At 39.2% G+C, this 18,293-nt stretch overlaps 1 protein-coding gene across 3 annotated transcripts in view; it reads left to right on the forward strand.

Annotated features, from left to right (window-relative positions):
* The window catches only part of LOC141982693 (cadherin-9), a 128,195-nt gene that overhangs the window by 92,876 nt on the left and 17,026 nt on the right, over window positions 1-18,293 (forward strand). For all 3 annotated transcript variants that reach the window (XM_074944989.1, XM_074944988.1, XM_074944987.1), the window contains 5 exons: window positions 6,924-7,043; window positions 8,358-8,525; window positions 12,368-12,555; window positions 14,979-15,232; window positions 17,405-17,541. In XM_074944989.1, coding sequence (XP_074801090.1) covers window positions 6,924-7,043; window positions 8,358-8,525; window positions 12,368-12,555; window positions 14,979-15,232; window positions 17,405-17,541 — 867 coding nt within the window. The remainder of the gene's footprint in view (window positions 1-6,923; window positions 7,044-8,357; window positions 8,526-12,367; window positions 12,556-14,978; window positions 15,233-17,404; window positions 17,542-18,293) is intronic.

The raw sequence follows: 18,293 nt of genomic DNA on the forward strand, positions 1-18,293 counted from the left end.
GTTCATGGATGCATGCATGCAAATGCAGTCCATTAAATATCACTGTTGCCAGTAATTCACAGATTTTCAAGACCTTCCCATCACAAGGCTGCCCCAATGATAACTACTTCACTCAGCCCCATGGCAAATGTTAAATAGTGCATGACAAATAGTGCAATGTACTGGAGGAGCAAATCAGAAGGTTTATTGTCTCATAACACCAATGTAATAATCCAAACCTCTTTAATATAGCAGATTGGGTGATGGCAGAAGGGCACAGGAAGAGAGTCTTTATAGTTCAATCACAGGACTGGGAAACCAGGAACTCTTGAGCTCATGGATGACATTTTCAAACGAGCCTAAATGATTTAAGAGACTAAGTCCTATTTTCAAAGTGACTAAGGCACTAAGAGCACAAGTCTCACAGACTTTCAATGAGACTTACTGTATGTCTACATAGGAGCTGTAGGTGTAATTTCCAACTTGGATAGACAGACCAGTGCTAGCTTTAACCAAGCAAGTGTACTAAAAATAGCAGTGAAACGCTAGGTTTGTATTTGAAACGCTAGGTATGTATTCGAAACGCTAGGTATGTATTCAGGGCAGCTATCCTGTCCCTGCTGCCCATGTAGCCATGGCTACGCTGCAATTTTTAGCATGCTATCTTGATTGGAGCTAGCTCTGGTATGTCTACCCAAGCTGGAAATTACACTTCCAGCTCTAGTCTAGACATACTTTTAGACTATGTTTACAGTATGAGTTGTGGTGTGATTCCCAGCTCTTGTACATACCCTTTCATTAACCTAATGGCAGCTAGAACGAGTATGAGTACATGAGCTGGCCATTCCTGCCTCATAGTGCACACTTAGCATTAGACTCCTAAGTGCAAAAGTGACTGTTAAAAATTACATTTAGGCACTTTTGAAAAATTTTACTGAGCTCTTGATTCTGACACTGATTCACTATGTGCCCTTTGGTAAGTCAGTTAGACCAACATTTTCAATTGTTAATACCTAAACAAGATTTTCATTATTTATAATATGGTAGTTCCTAGAGGCCACAACCAAGACTGGGTCCCTATTGTGCTAGATACTGTAGAAACACAAAGGGAGAGATGTCTTTGCCTCAAAGAGCTTATAGCCTAAATAAACAAGACTGATGAATGGTGGGATGGGAAACAGAGACGAAATAACGTGTTCAAGCCCATTCAGCCGTCTTATGGCATGTCCCATAATCAATAGGTGGCTTGATTCGCTTATGTGTTGAGCACCCCCATCTCCTAGTGGAAGATTATATATGTGGACCATCAGCAGGACTGAACCCAAAGTCTGTAAAGACTTTTGATGATAAAATGCCTAAATCTAATAATAGAGTAAGTTCTTTCAGTGATTGCTTACTTAAAAATTGATTCCAATCATCTAGGCTCAATAGTAGCTAACTATTTTGTTGTTTTAAAAAAAACCAAACCTTAATGTGACTGGTCTAATTTCACAATGCATATGACCAGGATAACCCTGGAATTTGCTGCATTGCCTTCTGCTTCAGACTTTGGATTTCTCTTTCAAATTACAGCTCTTTATTATCTTTTCCACAAAGTCCACAGTATCTAACTACTACAGCAGCAAAATGCTTTCATGAATCACGCATTAATGTAAATTTTAGTTACCAATAATATCTTTATTTACAGCAGTCACATAGAAAATGATTATTTGCCACAGTTATATTAATGTTTAAAGAAGCAGGCTTTATCAACACACAAACACGAGTTTTCTCAGCTGACAAAAATGTCCTCACATCAAACAAATGTAAGGTCAGTCTGGTGTCCTAATAATAGTGCACCATATTTTCACTGTCATGTTAGAGATTCAGGGCTGATTTCTGATTACAGTGTGTCATGTCCTGGGTTGCTAAAGGCCGGGGGCACTGCAGAGATCATTATTTATTCTTATTATAGTAGAATCTAGAAGCTACAATGAAGATTGAGGCCCTATTGTACTAGCTGCTTTTCAAACACATAGAAAGAGTCAACAATCTGTCGGTCTTCATAGTCTAAATAGAGGAATAAGACAAAGGATTAGAGGAGCAACAGGCATAGAGAAGAAAACTGTCTTTCCCAAGGTCACTCAGCAGGTCTGTGATAGAATCAGGAGTAGAACACAGTCCCAGCCTAGGGCACTATCCATTGGACTATGCTGCTTTCCTTTTCAGGGACTAAGCATCCAAGCCCTGGGATGGCAGGGGTTTTCTGCATCCCATTTCTCTCAATAGTGACCCTTTTAGTTGATGTAAGTAAAAGAACTATGGGTCACCAAAAAGCTTCCATGTAGTCTTTGTTGGCCAAATGAACTAGACACAATGGGGAGCTTTGAAGATGAGGAGAAGCAACTGTGCAAAAAAGAAACATCCTCAGGGCTCTGCCAGAGACACAAAAAAATGAAGTGTTGTGGGATTGTCTAGATATTACACAGCTATGATTGCTGCTGTTGGCTTCAGCATTTTCTTGAAAACTATAATTTCACCTAAAAACTTATTTGAAATTAGATTTGGATATTCTCCCTTTTATGAATCTGAATTGTTACTGATAAGGAGCCATATGGTGGCATTTAGGCACTTTCCCACATTAAGGGCTTACACACAACTGCATCTCACCAAGAACAATCAAGAAGGAACAATTTCTTTCCAAGTTCCCCATTGCACAAGGTATAGCCTGCTCCCTCACAGCATCAGGCCCATTCTTTGGGCTGGCATGGAGAAGAAAGGGGTTATAATTAGAACTGTTTTTTTGTTTGTTTGCTGGCATTTCCAAAAACACTGAGAGAAATTGTTTTGGGCAGACCCAAAGGGAAACCTTTCGGCAAACTGAAAAGTACAAAAAATAATGTTGTGACAAATGAAACACTGTGTTTGATCCAAAATGCTTCATTTGTATTTTGATCTTTTAAGGATTTAATTTAAAAAAATAAAAAGGAATGAAATTTTCAACGCGAAAATTCATTTCAAATTGAAAAAAAAGGAAACATTTTCTTTACAACATGTCAAAATGAAACATTTTGATTTTTTTCTTACAAAACAAAACCTTTAATTTAGTTTTTGTTTTGTTTTATTATTCTATTGAAACAATTTGGACAAAAAATGTTTTGTCCAACATTTTATCTAGTCAGTCTCATCCTCTTGGCTCCTTTTGAGACTATCTGCACCCTCAAGGATATACAAAGGATACAGTTGCTATACTTCATGCCCCACTGCTGGCAGATTTTGGCAACAGACCTGGAGTATCCCTATCGGCTCCGCCACCACACACCTCACTGCTGCCAGCACAGAGGTGCAGCCAGAGTAAAGATGACATATGCAAGAAACCCATCCTTGTGCTGATTGCCAGTTGCTATTTCAGTCCATGGGGACTATTGGCAGCGAGTGTAACTTAGAGCAGCATCTCCTCTGCTTGTAAATATTTACAGCACGTTGAAAAAAAAAATGAAAAAGAAACACTCAGATAGTTATAGTTCATTTTTTATGGAAGACCCATCATTTTATATTGTCTCTCTTTAATTACTGAAAAAGTCCCAAATGCCATGCTTTAATCTGACTACTTTCCTTCTCTGATTGTCTATCATTGGTATGGTATGGTTATGCTAGAAGTGCTTCCTTAGGCTGTACCTATTGGGAGGCCAGGGATGAGGAGCCAGTCTCCAGAAAGGATAAACACATGTGGACATGTACGCATACCAACATTTCAAACTACATCACTCTGTCTTTTCCAGCTCTTTGTTCCCTCCATAATGTTTTTCAAATTTGCCAGCAGGGCATCAGAGGCATAATTACCACCAAACAAAAACTAAAGGTATTGTACTGAAAGTTGTTGTACTCCAAAGTACTGAACAGCAGGATGGCAAGGGTTAGGAGTGTTATTCAGTTTTAGCCATTCTTTCTCAGTTAGACTTTATGGAATTATTTTATTATTGTAAATGCATTATATTTAGTGGCAAGAGCATTTACTCCACACAGTATTTCAGACAGATTAAATATACAGCAGCTTAGTCATATTACATCTGTCTATGTGGTAAGATTGCCTTATGGTCCTTCAGTACAAGTCCTAGTAATGCAATTGAGGAGAGTATTTCATTTCAACATACAAAAGAAAGCTTTGGGGAGAAAAAAAGAAAAGTGAAAACATCTCATATATGCTAGAAAGGACAAGAATGATATCATCCCTACATTTACAAAATACATATATTTATGAAATACTGCCTCCATAGTATTGGTGGGAGATTATGCTAATAGAATGAATTATAGGTTTTGTGGGGGAAAGAGGGTTGCTTTTGTGAGAGGAGGTAGGGTTGTATTGTATAACAGTTACTTATGTTTTGCATGTGGCTCCTGATTAAAGCTGACCCAAAAAAGGGGAATCCCTTTTTGCCACATAATGTGCAGTTTTGAATAAAAGAAATGTCCCAAACTGGGACAAAATGTCAAAAATACAATATTTTTTCACAAGAAAGGTTTTTGCAGGAGTGGGTGGGTGAAATTCTGTGGCCTGCGTTGTTCAGGAGGTGAGACTAGATGATCATAATGGTCCCTTCTGACCTTAGTATCTATGAATCTATTCTGTTTTAGGAATTGGAGGTGGGGCGGGGGGGGGGGGGAGGCTTTCTGACTGCTGTAGAGGCCATTCAGCCTTCCAGTCTGGAATACTGTAACTCACTTTTCCTTATTAGACAATTAGTTCACTAGAAAGCAGCAGCTGATACATTGCATAGTGGCCAGTTTGCACAATGGTACAAATCAAAGAAAGCATATTTCACCAGTATTTCACAAACTGCACTAGAACCCCATTCTGTGTCACATCCAATTCAAGGTTCTGATACTGGTCTACCAAGCTCTGACTAGAATAGGTTACAGTTCCTTCTGCAACTTCCCCCTGTTTGGTTCTGACTGTCCCAATGATTGAGAGAACAAAAATAAACTCAAAAGAAATATAAGGTAGAGGTTTCTCAACACAAGCCAGACCTCACCTCTGGATCACTTTCCTTAAGGAAATCATCTTCAAGCTATACTCCAAGGTTCACCTTTTCACCAAAGCATTCCCCAAATACCCACATTTGATGAACAAGGTAAATATGTTTAAAGTTTCGGACTACAATTTAACACAAAGTACATCAGAGAGTTATTCATCCTCCTCAATAGGTTTTTCGTTTTCGGCAGTTCTTATTTAACTCCTAGACGCCACTGCATATAGGGATGCAGATCAGTTGCTGGTTGGGAATGTGTTCTATACACACAGCCTGAACTGAGATCTGGATCTTACCTCGTAACTGGGACAGGAGGAGGAGGGTGGGGGTAAAGCACCAAACTTCCTTCAACAAAGGGCCATATTAGCTCCTGTGGTGGCAGAGGCCTAATTTTACCTGTTCAACTCAGCATCTGATGAGACCAGTTATGTCCTACATATGTCTGTGAAAGAATCTTGTTCACCTTGTGAATTACTTAATCCACAGACAGGCTGGATGCTATCATTATCTTCTGTCCTTTACTGACACAGTTATTCTTAAACACCCCTTACTTCTGCATTATCCTTACAGCTCTCGTTGGTTTGTAGATGACCTTTGACAGATTAAGCAGGTAAAGAGAAATCTAAAGAGCGTGGGGCAGAAATTCTCCTCAGAGTTTGACTGATTGTGACATAAAGCATTTTTATAATTTTGCTACTTGTTTTTGTTGCAGAGGAAGAAATATTCCCTGTCTTCTACCATGCCATTCACAATGCCCTAACCAGTAGGTACTGTTGCCACATCACAAATGGTAAACAGAGTTGCATCTAACAAGACCCAGTAGCAGTATCTGTCCTGCTGGCCTTGCCATATGGGAGTGCCATAGAGTTCTGCTCTGTCATTCCCTTTGCTTAATGCATGCGTGAAGCCCTGAAAGGAATTATAGAACACCTCTGTTCCATCAATCCCAGATAATGTGGACAGACTTTTTCCCAGTGTCTAGTCAAGACTGGTGCTTTGCTGAAAGGGTAGCTGACTGAAGCTCAACCTAGATGAGACAGAGGATGGGGGGAGAAAAACAACTAAAGGAAATGATAGAGGTGATATCTCCCCTGCCATGGATGGAGTATACCCACACCTTTTCTTATTCAGGATCTGGAGACCCTACAGGACATCCAGAAAGAACATGTGGCCAAAAGGGTGTTTTTCTCCATCTGCAGTTGGCAAGGAGTTAATGATTTACTTTATGATTCTGTACTCACTGCATTTATCCATACATTTGTCGCTCCCCGTCGCCCCCAAACTTCCAAAAGCTTTACTGATCTGCTCAGAAACAACAGCTAGTGCCAAACATTTTTTCTCTTTTATAGTACTTAGCAGTGCTTTGCACAGAAGTCATTTATACCTGTGTTTCACAGGATTTTAAATCTTAATCTGTGTCCAATTCAGTGTATTGGTTGTATAAAGCTATTTATGGCATGGGTCCTCTGTATCTCAGAGACCACCTCATCATTGTGGCCACCACTTGAGATTAGCTGAGATGTTCCAGTTGAGAGAAGAGTGTTTTCAGAGGACAATCCTCAGATCTTGGATTTGCTGCCCCCTTGATCAATAAACTCATGATGTGTTGGACTTTCAGATCATGCATCAAGGCCTATCTGTTTACCCAGACTTTTTCTGAAAGATGGGTTTAAGGGAGGCTTATTTTGTTTTGTTTTTTAATTCTGAGTAAAATGTGTTGTTTTACATTTTATTTTAATTTTGCATGGCGAAGGGATTATTTTGCTGGCAACAGTTAACACTGGATTAGTTTGATGTATTCTGTGCAGGTTTTGATTGTTCTATGCATCTGGTCATTACATAGATTTTATAAATAGAAGAAAAATGTGTACATCAGCCTTATGACCTAAATTATCTCTTTTCATATGATAGATTCTTTGTTTTGTTCCTATTCAGGAACTTCTGTTATCCAAGTGACAGCTACAGATGCTGATGATGCCAACTATGGAAACAGTGCCAAAGTAGTGTATAGCATCCTCCAGGGACAACCATATTTCTCAGTGGACCCCGAGACAGGTCAGCAACCCTTTCTGTCTTACTTGTCATAATTACAGAAATACACACAGGGATAAAGATCCTTCTCACTCAAGTATTTATACCCAGTTTTATAAAAAATGCTAATTAAATTGTTCAAGTACTGTTTAATATTTGTCCAAAACTCAGAATGAATATGGACTATCTATCTGGTTTTAAGCAGAAGACCCCCTTGATTTCTGCTTGAAAACTCATGGTGTGATATGGCCCCATATTATTAAGGCAGTGAACCTGCAGCACCATAAAATGTAAGTTTTATTTTCTTAAAGTAGTAGGAATAGGGAGGGTATTTTATACCTGTGTTTGGCACTGGTGAGACCACTACTGGAATACTGTGTCCAGTTCTGGGGTTCATGCTTCCATAAGGATGTTGATACATTGAAGAGGGTTTAGAGAAGAGCCCTGCAAATGACTACAAGATTGGAAAACATAACTTATAGTGAAAGACTCCAGGAGCTCAGTGTATTTAGCTTAACAGAGAGAAGGTTAAGGGTTGACTTGATCACAGTCTATACTTACCTACTTGGGGTCAGAAATCTGATAATAGAGGGCTCTTCAATCTAGCAGACAAAGGTATAATAGGATCCAGTGGCTGGAAGTTGAAGCTAAACAAATTCAGACTGGAAATATGGCACAAAAAATAATACTGAGGGTAATTAACTAACAGAACAATTTATCAAGAGTTGTAATGGGTTCTCCCTAAAAAAAAATCTTTAACTCAAGATTAGATGTTTTTCTAAAAGTTATGTTCTAGTTCTGCCACAGCTAGTGGACCTGAAAAAGGAATTAATTTATAGAAATCCAGTGACCTGTGTTATGCAGGAGGTCAAGCTAGATGACCCCAGTGGTCCCTTCTGAAGTTAAAACCTATGAATCTATTGAAGTTTGAAATAGTGAGTCCACGATAACACAGAATTCTGCCCTGTTAATGAAAAAGTGGTATAATGCAGAGACCACTCCAGGGTTGGAGCTAATAACCTTATCAAAATAATAGCCAGGGAAACTACCTGAAAAGCTCTCATTAATGTGACAAACCTAACATTTTTTTTCCTCATCAAAAGGATAATTACATGGATTTAGCACAGTCCAAACACTGAATCATTGCACTGCTATATTTCTCTCTTTTCTTGCAATCACATTAAATCGGTCATGGATTAAAAGCCTTATTTGAATACACCTTCAATTTTATTTGTTTGCCTGGGATTAACATCTGTACAATATATTTTACATAAATCCATTTTAAAACTCAGGGATTAAAGTGTTTTTTGTTTCTCCCCTCTTATTCTTTTATCCAAGGAATAATCAAAACTGCTTTACCAGACATGAGCAGAGAAAACAGGGAGCAGTACCAAGTGGTCATCCAGGCCAAGGACATGGGAGGCCAGATGGGAGGATTATCAGGGACCACTACGGTGAACATCACACTGACTGATGTCAATGACAATCCACCTCGATTCCCCCAGAGTATGGAGCCTTTAATAGTTCTGCTGTGTTTCAAAAAGCTTCTTTAAAATTGTTTAACGATCACCATCTGAGATACTTTTTCACATCTACAGCTGCACTGCTGTGTCTGCTTATGCTGCAGCTTTGTCAAAACATATGGGAGTCCACTTTAAAAATAAAAGACAAACAAACTTCTTTAGCAGAATAAACTTACTTCCCAAACCCTTAAAATAATTTCAACAGGAGCCAATAACCCATGGTAATTGCAATGTTATGTCTGAAACAATTTATCGTTACAGCAAATACATTGTAAAATACAAGGTCAGCTTTTCAGAATAGCTCAGTATCCAAACCAATTGGGCACCTAAATAAGTGGTCTGGTTTTCCAGTCCTCATAATGGGCATTACTGGGTGGTTAAATTTTGTTGAAAATCTGGCCACTTCATTAGGTGCCAGAAATCTGGCCCTAGTTGCACGTGCTGAGTAATTTTGATAATCTGGCCCATATTTTACATGATTATATTTTTGAAAGAAAACCCTTTAGGCTGCAAAACTGGCAACCAAGGAAAAGTGGGATGGTAGAGGGGATGTGCAATGTGATGTGGACCCTTTAATCCTAGACTGCTGGTTTAAATCTGATCCCAAACTGATTAGCAATCAAAAGTTGTTAAAAGCAGCACTTGATGACTGTTTGGTAAGCTATATGAAAATAATTCAGAGTTTCAGTTCAGTATCTGCTAGGAAAATATCCACATTATTCAATTACTATTGCCTTTGGCTCTGATTGGGATCCTTGCTTGCACTCTCATCAGACCCACCAAAGACTGAACAAACATCAAGGCTGATTTAGAGACCACCTTTCTGGATTTATGGAAACCTGTAAGGCACTCAGATACCATGGTGATGAATACAGGAAAAATACCTTGTCGCCCAGTCCAGAATGGATTACTATGTTGTGAGTTTGCTAACCTAATGATCACCTTCATAGGGCAAGCTCAGGCCACTGATTTCTCAACAGAATGCTCCCATTTGACTTCAACAGGGAGTTCTGCTAAAAAAGAAATCAATAGCATAATATGGTCCATGAGGTTTTATCAGATTGGAGATGTTGAACCCAAAGATGGGGTATAGTTCTTTGCACTGAATTACACGATTGGCCATGGAGTTGCAATCTAAAACTAAAGGCTATGTAATAATAAATAGTTGTAATATAACTTTGGCATCTGAAACCCTGGAGCCTTTGTTCCTGCTGGTAGTCTTCAAGGTTAGTAAAGGACCTGTCCAAAGTCTATTGAAATCAGTGCACGTCTTTATGCTGCCTTGAATGGGCTTTGGATCAGGCCCTTAATTAGAGTGAAAGTTACACTAGTGCAAAGGCCACATACAAGGCCCTATGCAGTGCACTGCTTAAACCTCACTGAAACACAGAAGGTGATATGGAAGGCCTTATCTGGGCTGGACACACTGAGATGATTGTAACATTGGTAATGACCAGTCCCCTTTCTTGCTTTGCTTCCCAGAATACTGGTTTCCTGCTCCTCCTGCAAAGCAAGAAATGAATGGAAACTCTACAGGTTTTCATTCCTCCTCACACAGTCATGAACTGGAGAATGTTTCCCAAGGATGCTGATTTTAAAAATCTGCTCCTCCTGTATCTAATTACCTCCCTTTCTTCCCTTTATGTGAGGCTATAGGATACGGGGAAACTAGGCCCAAAGGGAAGGAAGAAGTTGCATGTGAAAGAGACAGGAATGAACTCCAAAATATTGAAGAATAATTTGATTTATTTGAGGGGCCAGAAAGAAGGGAAATTGACAGACTCTCGCGAGAAGCCACCATGGCTTGGACTAAGTATGTAAGGAAAGGTTTTTAAGAAGGTACAGTGGTCTGCACACAACTAGTAGACCTGAGCTATGCACAATATAAATGATAGGAAGGGCAAGAGCTTTACAGAATTGTACCATATGATCATGAAAAAATGGACACTTCAGGAACTGAATTATACCCTAAACCAAGTTGATTATCTTATATGCTGACAATATGCAGGTCACTGACCGTCTCAATTACAGTGACAGCTTTCAGAATCAAACTCACCCAAAGGAGGTGTTCCCCTGATATTTCTGGACTTCTCACGTCAGGGAAAAATTGAAGTGTCATGACTAAGTTTGTGCCTCTAGGATTTCTGGCTCAATTGCCAGAATGAAAAGTTTAGATAAGCCTACAAATGGAAAAGGTCAGCCTTTTGAAGGCTGGTTGTCATAAGGTCTAACTTCTAAACAGTTTTCAGCCTGTTGTAAGAGAGTAACATGAATTTTGCAGCCTCACTGGTTTGCAGCCCACCGCTAATTTTTCAGTTATAGGGTTGACTTTCTAACAGCAAATACAATTCAGCATCATACTATATCACCCATTTTTTTCACAAATCTCTAAAGATAAGACATTTCCAATGAGTCAGAGACTGTGATTTAGGTGCATGACACTCAGGATAGACATTCACTTAACCTTCTTTAGCCCACACAAGGATCTGTTATGATCAGTGTACTTGGGAAAACTCAGAAACTGCTCTCTCAGTGTGACACAAAATGGATGAGAGAGTAGAGAAAGGCCATGGATGCATCGGAGAAGAACTAATCACATCAAGTAATATAGGCCGTACCTGCTATAGGCTGGTGTAGCTTGTACAGTCTGTCTGTTCACTAAACCACTCAAATAGGGATTGTATCTTCTTCAGGCACACTGCCTTCACCAAGGTTGTCTTGGTCAGGCAAGGCTTCACAACATATCCTACATGGGTTCCAGTTTCTAATTGTTACAAGTGGCATGTTGCTAGTAACTAAGTGAGCTGTGCAAACGACAGATAACAAATATTCAACAAATTGGCATGCAAAATGTCTGCAAACTTCTCACACCACCTTGTTACTACTAAGTATTTGCCAACACTGTTTTAAGAATTATTTTAACGCCATATCTTGCTAATGGAAGTTCAAGTTATATTTCCTGATTGTGACTGGTCAAAAGACTCATGTGATATTATTCCTGTTCTGCAGGAGCCTAACTTTACAGTTAGGTTTTTGGTACACATGCTGGGAAAAGATAAATTTAAAATTTACCTTCTGTACTAAGATGTGCAAGGTTAAAATTCCTTTGTCAATAGCATCCAGGCTAGTAAAACCTGATTCCACAAGCATTAACAGAAATCAGGCATGAAAACAAACGTGTCCAAAGTGAATTAATTCAAGAATCTGAACACATTTGTACAATTTTCATACAGTTCAAGCAGTTAGCAGGAATATTACATATTACACATCTCAATTGATTTTTGCGATATATCTGTATCATGTGTTTCCATGAAAAACTTACATTTCACATAAAACACACTTAAAACTGTTCAAGGCAATTTCAAAATAGAAATCCTTGTCTATTGTATTTTAGTTTCTTCCTCAGATCCGCTATTTGTTTTGAAAACTGTGGTTCCTAGAGAAAAAAAAACTTCTGGAATCATGGAAAACATCTTTAGAAGATAGACAAAATAAATAAATCCATTAACTACTCAGGGTCATAATCACTGCTGTATTATTGTGCTTCTATCTATGTTCCTTTCATCTGAAGTACAAAAAGAAAAGTACATAAAGAATACAGTACTAAGTGCCTTTGAAGTGTCACACTTTCATTAAAAAAAACAACAAAAATTTTCATTGACAGTCAAGTCATCTTTGTTTTAAAGTTTACTCCTGATGACTAAGAGCACTTTTCTTAGAATGTTTCAACTTTCAAGGCAACTGAAAGAAAAAAATCTAGGGGAAACAAAAGGCATTATTTAGAGAGATGAAAGACTAAAAAAAAGTTTGATTTAACTTTTCCAGGTACTTACCAATTCAGCTCTCCTGAGTCTGCATCACTTGGGACTCCTCTCGGCAGAATAAAAGCCAATGACCTCGATGTGGGTGAAAATGCTGAGATTGAGTATAGCATTTCCAAAGGGGAAGGATCAGACATGTTTGATATCATCACTGACAAGGACACACAGGAAGGGATTATAACCATCAAAAAGGTTTATTTTTCCTCCCTCTCTTTTTATTACACTTAGCACTCCAGGTGGGTTTTTTCTTTCCTCAAGGGGGAGGACAAAGGAAAGTCTTACCTGGGGTCACCTGATGAGAAGCTGTATTAGTTTTGTTGTCCTCTTTTTTCATCAGCTATTGTTATTCCCAAGGCTTGGGGGAATTTTCTTGGCATGTCACTTCACATAAAGCAATATTCTCAACAGTTGCTGTCTATCAAAGAGACACTCTCACAAACAATAGTTTTGAAGTAGAGGCATGAAAATCTGGAAGGGTTCAACATCTGAACTCTGCAGCGCGGTTCACAAGCGGTTGAGGTGAACAAAATGTTATAGGTTTGCCTGAAGGTCTGAGTTTGATGAACTCACACCTCTAAAGAGAACTAACCCACTATAGATAACCTATCCTCCTGTAGCCTTCCTGTCTCTCCACTGAGGGATTTCTTCTAGAGCTGCAAGAAAGGTTCAACTCAAACCTCCAGCCTACTTAAAATCTGCCCTATTTCCATCATACCTTGACAGTTACATGACATGTCAACAGGTGCCCTCAGATAAAAGGAATATACAGAACTTGAATTCACAGACAATCTGTGATTCTTTAGGGCTTGAAATTGGCCAGATAAGCATATTGAAAACTATTTTGAGGTTATTTGAATACACATTTTAGGCTACAGTTCACACTATTTTGGGTTTGTCCTTGGGCTGTTGAGACAGATCATATGGGGTAACTCATGATACTTTCCATTTCAGCCATTAGCCTCAATTTTTTTTCTACTGAACATGTGAACCCCTGCAAATATGAATAAAACTGTAAAACCCGAACCTTGCATGCATAATTCGATATGAACATACATCCAAACTCATTTAAGCTTCATCAGCTGAGAACCTTTGCAAAGTGATTCTGATAAAGAATTGGCAATCCCATTTTGAAAATGAAAAAAATTGGAAAAATTATGAATTATTTTCACATTTTTATGCAAAATAAGGCTGAATGAATGTGGTCTGGGCTACTGTAATTCTGGTACTTCCTAAATTTTTGAGCGCTTGACTTTGCAACCTTAACTTATTTTAATGTAATTTTTTTTTAATATAACAAATATGTGAATCAAAGTTGAAACTGGAGCTAGAACAACTCATTTTTATTTTATTTTGATACAACAATATGCTGGATATCATAGTCAAGATCTACAAAAAACTCAGATCCACATAGTTCATTCTATTCCACTTTTGATTGACCCAGTACTAGATTATAAATACAGTTTTATAAATCATGTTTATGGGGAATATTTGCATCAGAATCCTATAAAAATAATATACATATTTGTAAGAGATGAAATACAGCATAGAATATAAATGGTAAAACCAAGCTAACCACTGTCATAGTTATGTAATTATTGATGGACACATTCTCATAGCTAAACCAACCTAAAGTCTGGCAAACAAAAAGACCTTTTAAGAAAACCCACATCATTCATACTAAAACCTTTTTCCTTCCGTTTTCTGCCCTTCTTCCAAGTTTCATCTCAAATCTGATGTATCAGATTGCCATTAGAAAAGCTTTTTCCCATGGTATTCCTAACACTGGCCATAATAAGGAAATTCAAAAATACACTAATGAGAAAGCTCTAGCTCTAATATTCTGGACTGATTGTTCCAAAAAGCAATTTTATATAAATTTAGGCTGAACATCCAAGCCTTTAGAAGCTTATCCCAAATGATGATGCCTTTGAGATTTTCCCATCACTAGTATTAATCCCCTTTACAAGATTTCAATATGGAATATGTTCATTATTGTGTGTCTAGAGTATAGCAGATTTTAATTGCTTTGAAACATGGTAAGAGTTTCCAAGTACATAAAAGGTTGTTACAACCTCTGAGGATAGGACAAGAAGCAATGGGCTTAAATTGCAGCAAGGGAGGTTTAGGTTGGACATTAGGAAAAACTTCCTAACTGTCAGGGTGGTTAAGAACTGGAATAAATTGCCTAGGGAGGTTGTGGAATCTCCAGCATTGGAGATTTTTAAGAGCAGGTTAGACAAACAGCTGTCAGGAAGTGTCTAGATAATTGGTCCTGCAACGAGTGCAGGGGACTGGACTAGATGACATCTCGAGGTCCCTTCCAGTTCTATAATTCAGTGAAAGGAGAAAGCGACTTTACCAACTTCCCAATCACTATTACCAAGCTACATTTTGCATAAGAGGATGAAGAATCCCCTGTCCTGTACCTTAGTCATCTATAAGTGGCTTTATATTGCTGTGACTGATGAGTTGAGTATGTGCATGTAAGAACCCTGCTAATGCGGTCCCTGATAACTCCTGCCCCTATTATTTTAGTGCTGTATTTTTCTTTTCTTTTTTTTTTTTTTTTACATTTCTTGTAAACTGACCCCAGTTTTTTATCATTTGCTCTCTAGCAGTTGGATTTTGAAAACAAGATGCTGTACTCCTTAAGAGTGGAGGCAGCCAACACTCATCCTGACCCACGCTTTTTCCACTTGGGGCCATTTAAGGACACAGCTCTCATCAAAGTTTCTGTGGAAGACATAGACGAACCTCCAGTGTTCAGCAGGAGCTCTTATATAATAGAAGTAGATGAAGATTCCAAGGAGGGAACTATCATTGGGCAAGTGATAGCTCAAGATCCAGATACTACCAAGAATGCGATAAAGTAAATATCAGTTCATGCACGGTGTAAAATGCTTTAGATGTAGATGCTCATTTCATCTTTCTCTCAAAATGTAGTAAAGCAAATGGCATATGGTCTGATCCTGATCAGTAAATAGCAGCTTTAATTCCAAATGAGCTCAGTGACAGTAGAGGACACAAATGAGTGAAGTGACAGTTAAGGGCACTTAGCACATTACAGGATCAGGCCTACAGTGATCAAGTGGAAATAAATTGAGCAATCAAATATCTGTGGAGATCTAGTGATGGCAAACAGAATTAATACATCACAATATGTCTTTTCAAATGGAAAAATATGGGGGTCAGGCAAAAGTGTATAAGCCTGATTATAACAAACACACATTGCTTTGCAGAACTCTTGCTTATATCATTTTCAGGGCAATGCTATTTTACCTTATTTGTCCCTATTGGCCAGCTTATATAAGATGTTCAAGACGGTGATTTCTGTTGGAAGAACGTGCATCTCTGCGGGTCGATGGAACTCAGCATTCTGCATCACACCTTGCAACAGGCCCAATGAATGAAACAATCCCCTAGAGATACACCATCTACCATGTTCTACTTCTTAAATATTTAATGATCAACATTTGTACAGCATATTAAATAGGAAACTACTGTGAGAAAGTCATAACAATTAGGAGGTAAATGTTTGGCGTTGTGCTACTGCCGTAACTGTTAGCGCATCTGCTATTATTGTCTAAACCAGAGGTGAGCAAACTATGGCCCGCGGGCCACATCTGGCCCACGAGACCGTCCTGCCAGGCCCTTGAGTTCCCGGCCAGGGAGGCTAGCCCCTGGCGACTCCCCTGCTGTCCCCCCTCCCCTGCAGCCTCAGCTAGCCATGTAGCCAGCGCTGTGGGCAGCGGGGCTATGAGCTCCTGCCGGGCAGCGCAACTGTGAGAGCCGCCAGCCTGCCCTGGTGCTCTAGACTGCGCGGCAGCATGCCCGCCGGTCCTGGTGCTCTGAGTGGCATGATAAGCGGGGACCGAGGGGGTTGGAAAAGGGGCAGGGGGCCCCGGGGGAAGTCAGGAGACGGGGGCTGGGGGGTTGGATAAGGGGCAGAGGTCCTGGGAGGGGGTGGCCAGGGGACAAGGAGCAGGGGAGGTTGGATGGGTTGGGAGTTCTGAGGGGGGCAGTCAGGGTGGAGGAAGTGGGAGGGGGTGGATAGGGGGCAGGGCCAGGCTATTTTGGGAGGCACAGCCTTCCCTACCTGGCTCTCCATACAGTTTCAGAACCCCAATGTGGCCCTCAGGCCAAAAAGTTTGCCCACCCCTGGTCTAAACTGACATGTATAACACTGACCATTTGTACATTAGTGCATAGATCATGCAAATTATTGTGAAACCTGCTTCAGCTACATTTCTGATTGAAAGTGAGACAACGCTGAATGATCTACGTGCGCATTTTTTGGGCAAAATGATGTCATCAAGCAAATTATGCATACGCTGTTCACGCAACAGGTTTGTGGCTAATGGTCACTAGCTCATTAGATCAGAGGATGACTGTAAATGTAAGTTAATCTTTTCGGAAGGAAAAGAGAGCTCAACAAATGCAAAAGCCAAAATTTAAAAAATATTTTTGAGTGATTTTCTGCCCATCCTGAGAAAAATCAAAGGTGCCTTGTCTTCAGAGAGCGGATGCTCAATGGTTACTGAAATTAAGTTCCTGTGATGGTGTCTGAGATTAAGCACCCAAAAAACTGAAGCATCCAAAATCTCTAATCATTTGTGAAAATCTTAAAGACAATTCAGTCTGAGTTAACTCACTATCATTCCAGAATTTGTTATATTTCTGGGCTAAAATATATTTTGTAAAATGACTCATACTGAATAGCTGCCTATACAGATGTATTACCCTTTAATCCTATTTAAGACCAGTGTCATGAAACTGACATTGTATGGGCTATGCTAAGCATATGGAGTTTACACCCCATCTTTCAGAAAGATCCAACATCTTAAATAATTTAACTCAGTATTTACAGTACTTTGCACTAGTTATTCCCTATAGTAAGTACAGGGAACCTTAGGTAATACCATATTGCAAATTTTAAGGTAGCCTTTCCTAAGGTAAAACTGGAAGCATTTAATGGTGGTTAGTAAGCAAAACTGGAAAATATAATAGAAGAGGGTGATACACTTGTATTATATCTTGACAGATATTCTGTGGATCGACACACTGACCTCGACAGAATATTCAACATCTATTCAGGAAATGGGTCTATATTCATCTCAAAGCCACTTGATCGGGAAGAAAACCCCTGGCACAATATCACTGTTATAGCAACTGAAATCAGTGAGTTGGAGATAGCTTATCTGAAAAGAACGTTAGAACATGAAAATTTGGCAATTCTATAACAAATTTCTGATTTAAATTTTTTTTACCAGATTCACCCTTGTCTGTCTTTAAAAATTTCAGCCAAGCATATCATTTGCTAACTACAAGCCAGAAAACTCAATAGGGGTAAATTTTAATTAAAAACTTATTATTTCATGATTTTCTTACTTTTCCCTATAGTTAAAAAAAAAAATCTCAGGTCCATTTCAGTTGTGCAGAGCAGCACAAAGCCAACATAACTGACTTCCTGAGGATTTCCCTTGCATAAATTGGTACAGAGCCAGCATAGTGATTCTACATTGCTCCCTCAGCCTCTAGGGGAAAGGGGAAATTTATAAGAAAATGAGGGCATGGTTAGAGCATTCCAGCAATTCCAGACCATCAGAATGGTCCTTTGGGACCATGGGCAGACATTAGATTGGCCTTCAGGCTGCTCTAATTTACGCCAGGGATCAACCCAGCCCCAGTCACAACTAGAGGCCTGTAAAGTTAATATATTACCCTTCCCCCCGGGCAGAAAAGAAAATCTGACCTTGTGTCTTCCATAGTGGCACACCACAGTTGATTAAGTGATACGTTCTATGACACTATTTTTCTCCTCCTTACAACTTCTTCCTTCACTTTGGGAAGCAGTGAGATTAACATTGTATGAGCTGTGATGAGCATATAGGATACACAGACCATCTTTTAGAAAGAGCCATACAATTTTT

Source organism: Natator depressus, chromosome 2, assembly GCF_965152275.1.
Source record: "Natator depressus isolate rNatDep1 chromosome 2, rNatDep2.hap1, whole genome shotgun sequence".
Taxonomy (NCBI): domain Eukaryota; kingdom Metazoa; phylum Chordata; order Testudines; family Cheloniidae; genus Natator; species Natator depressus.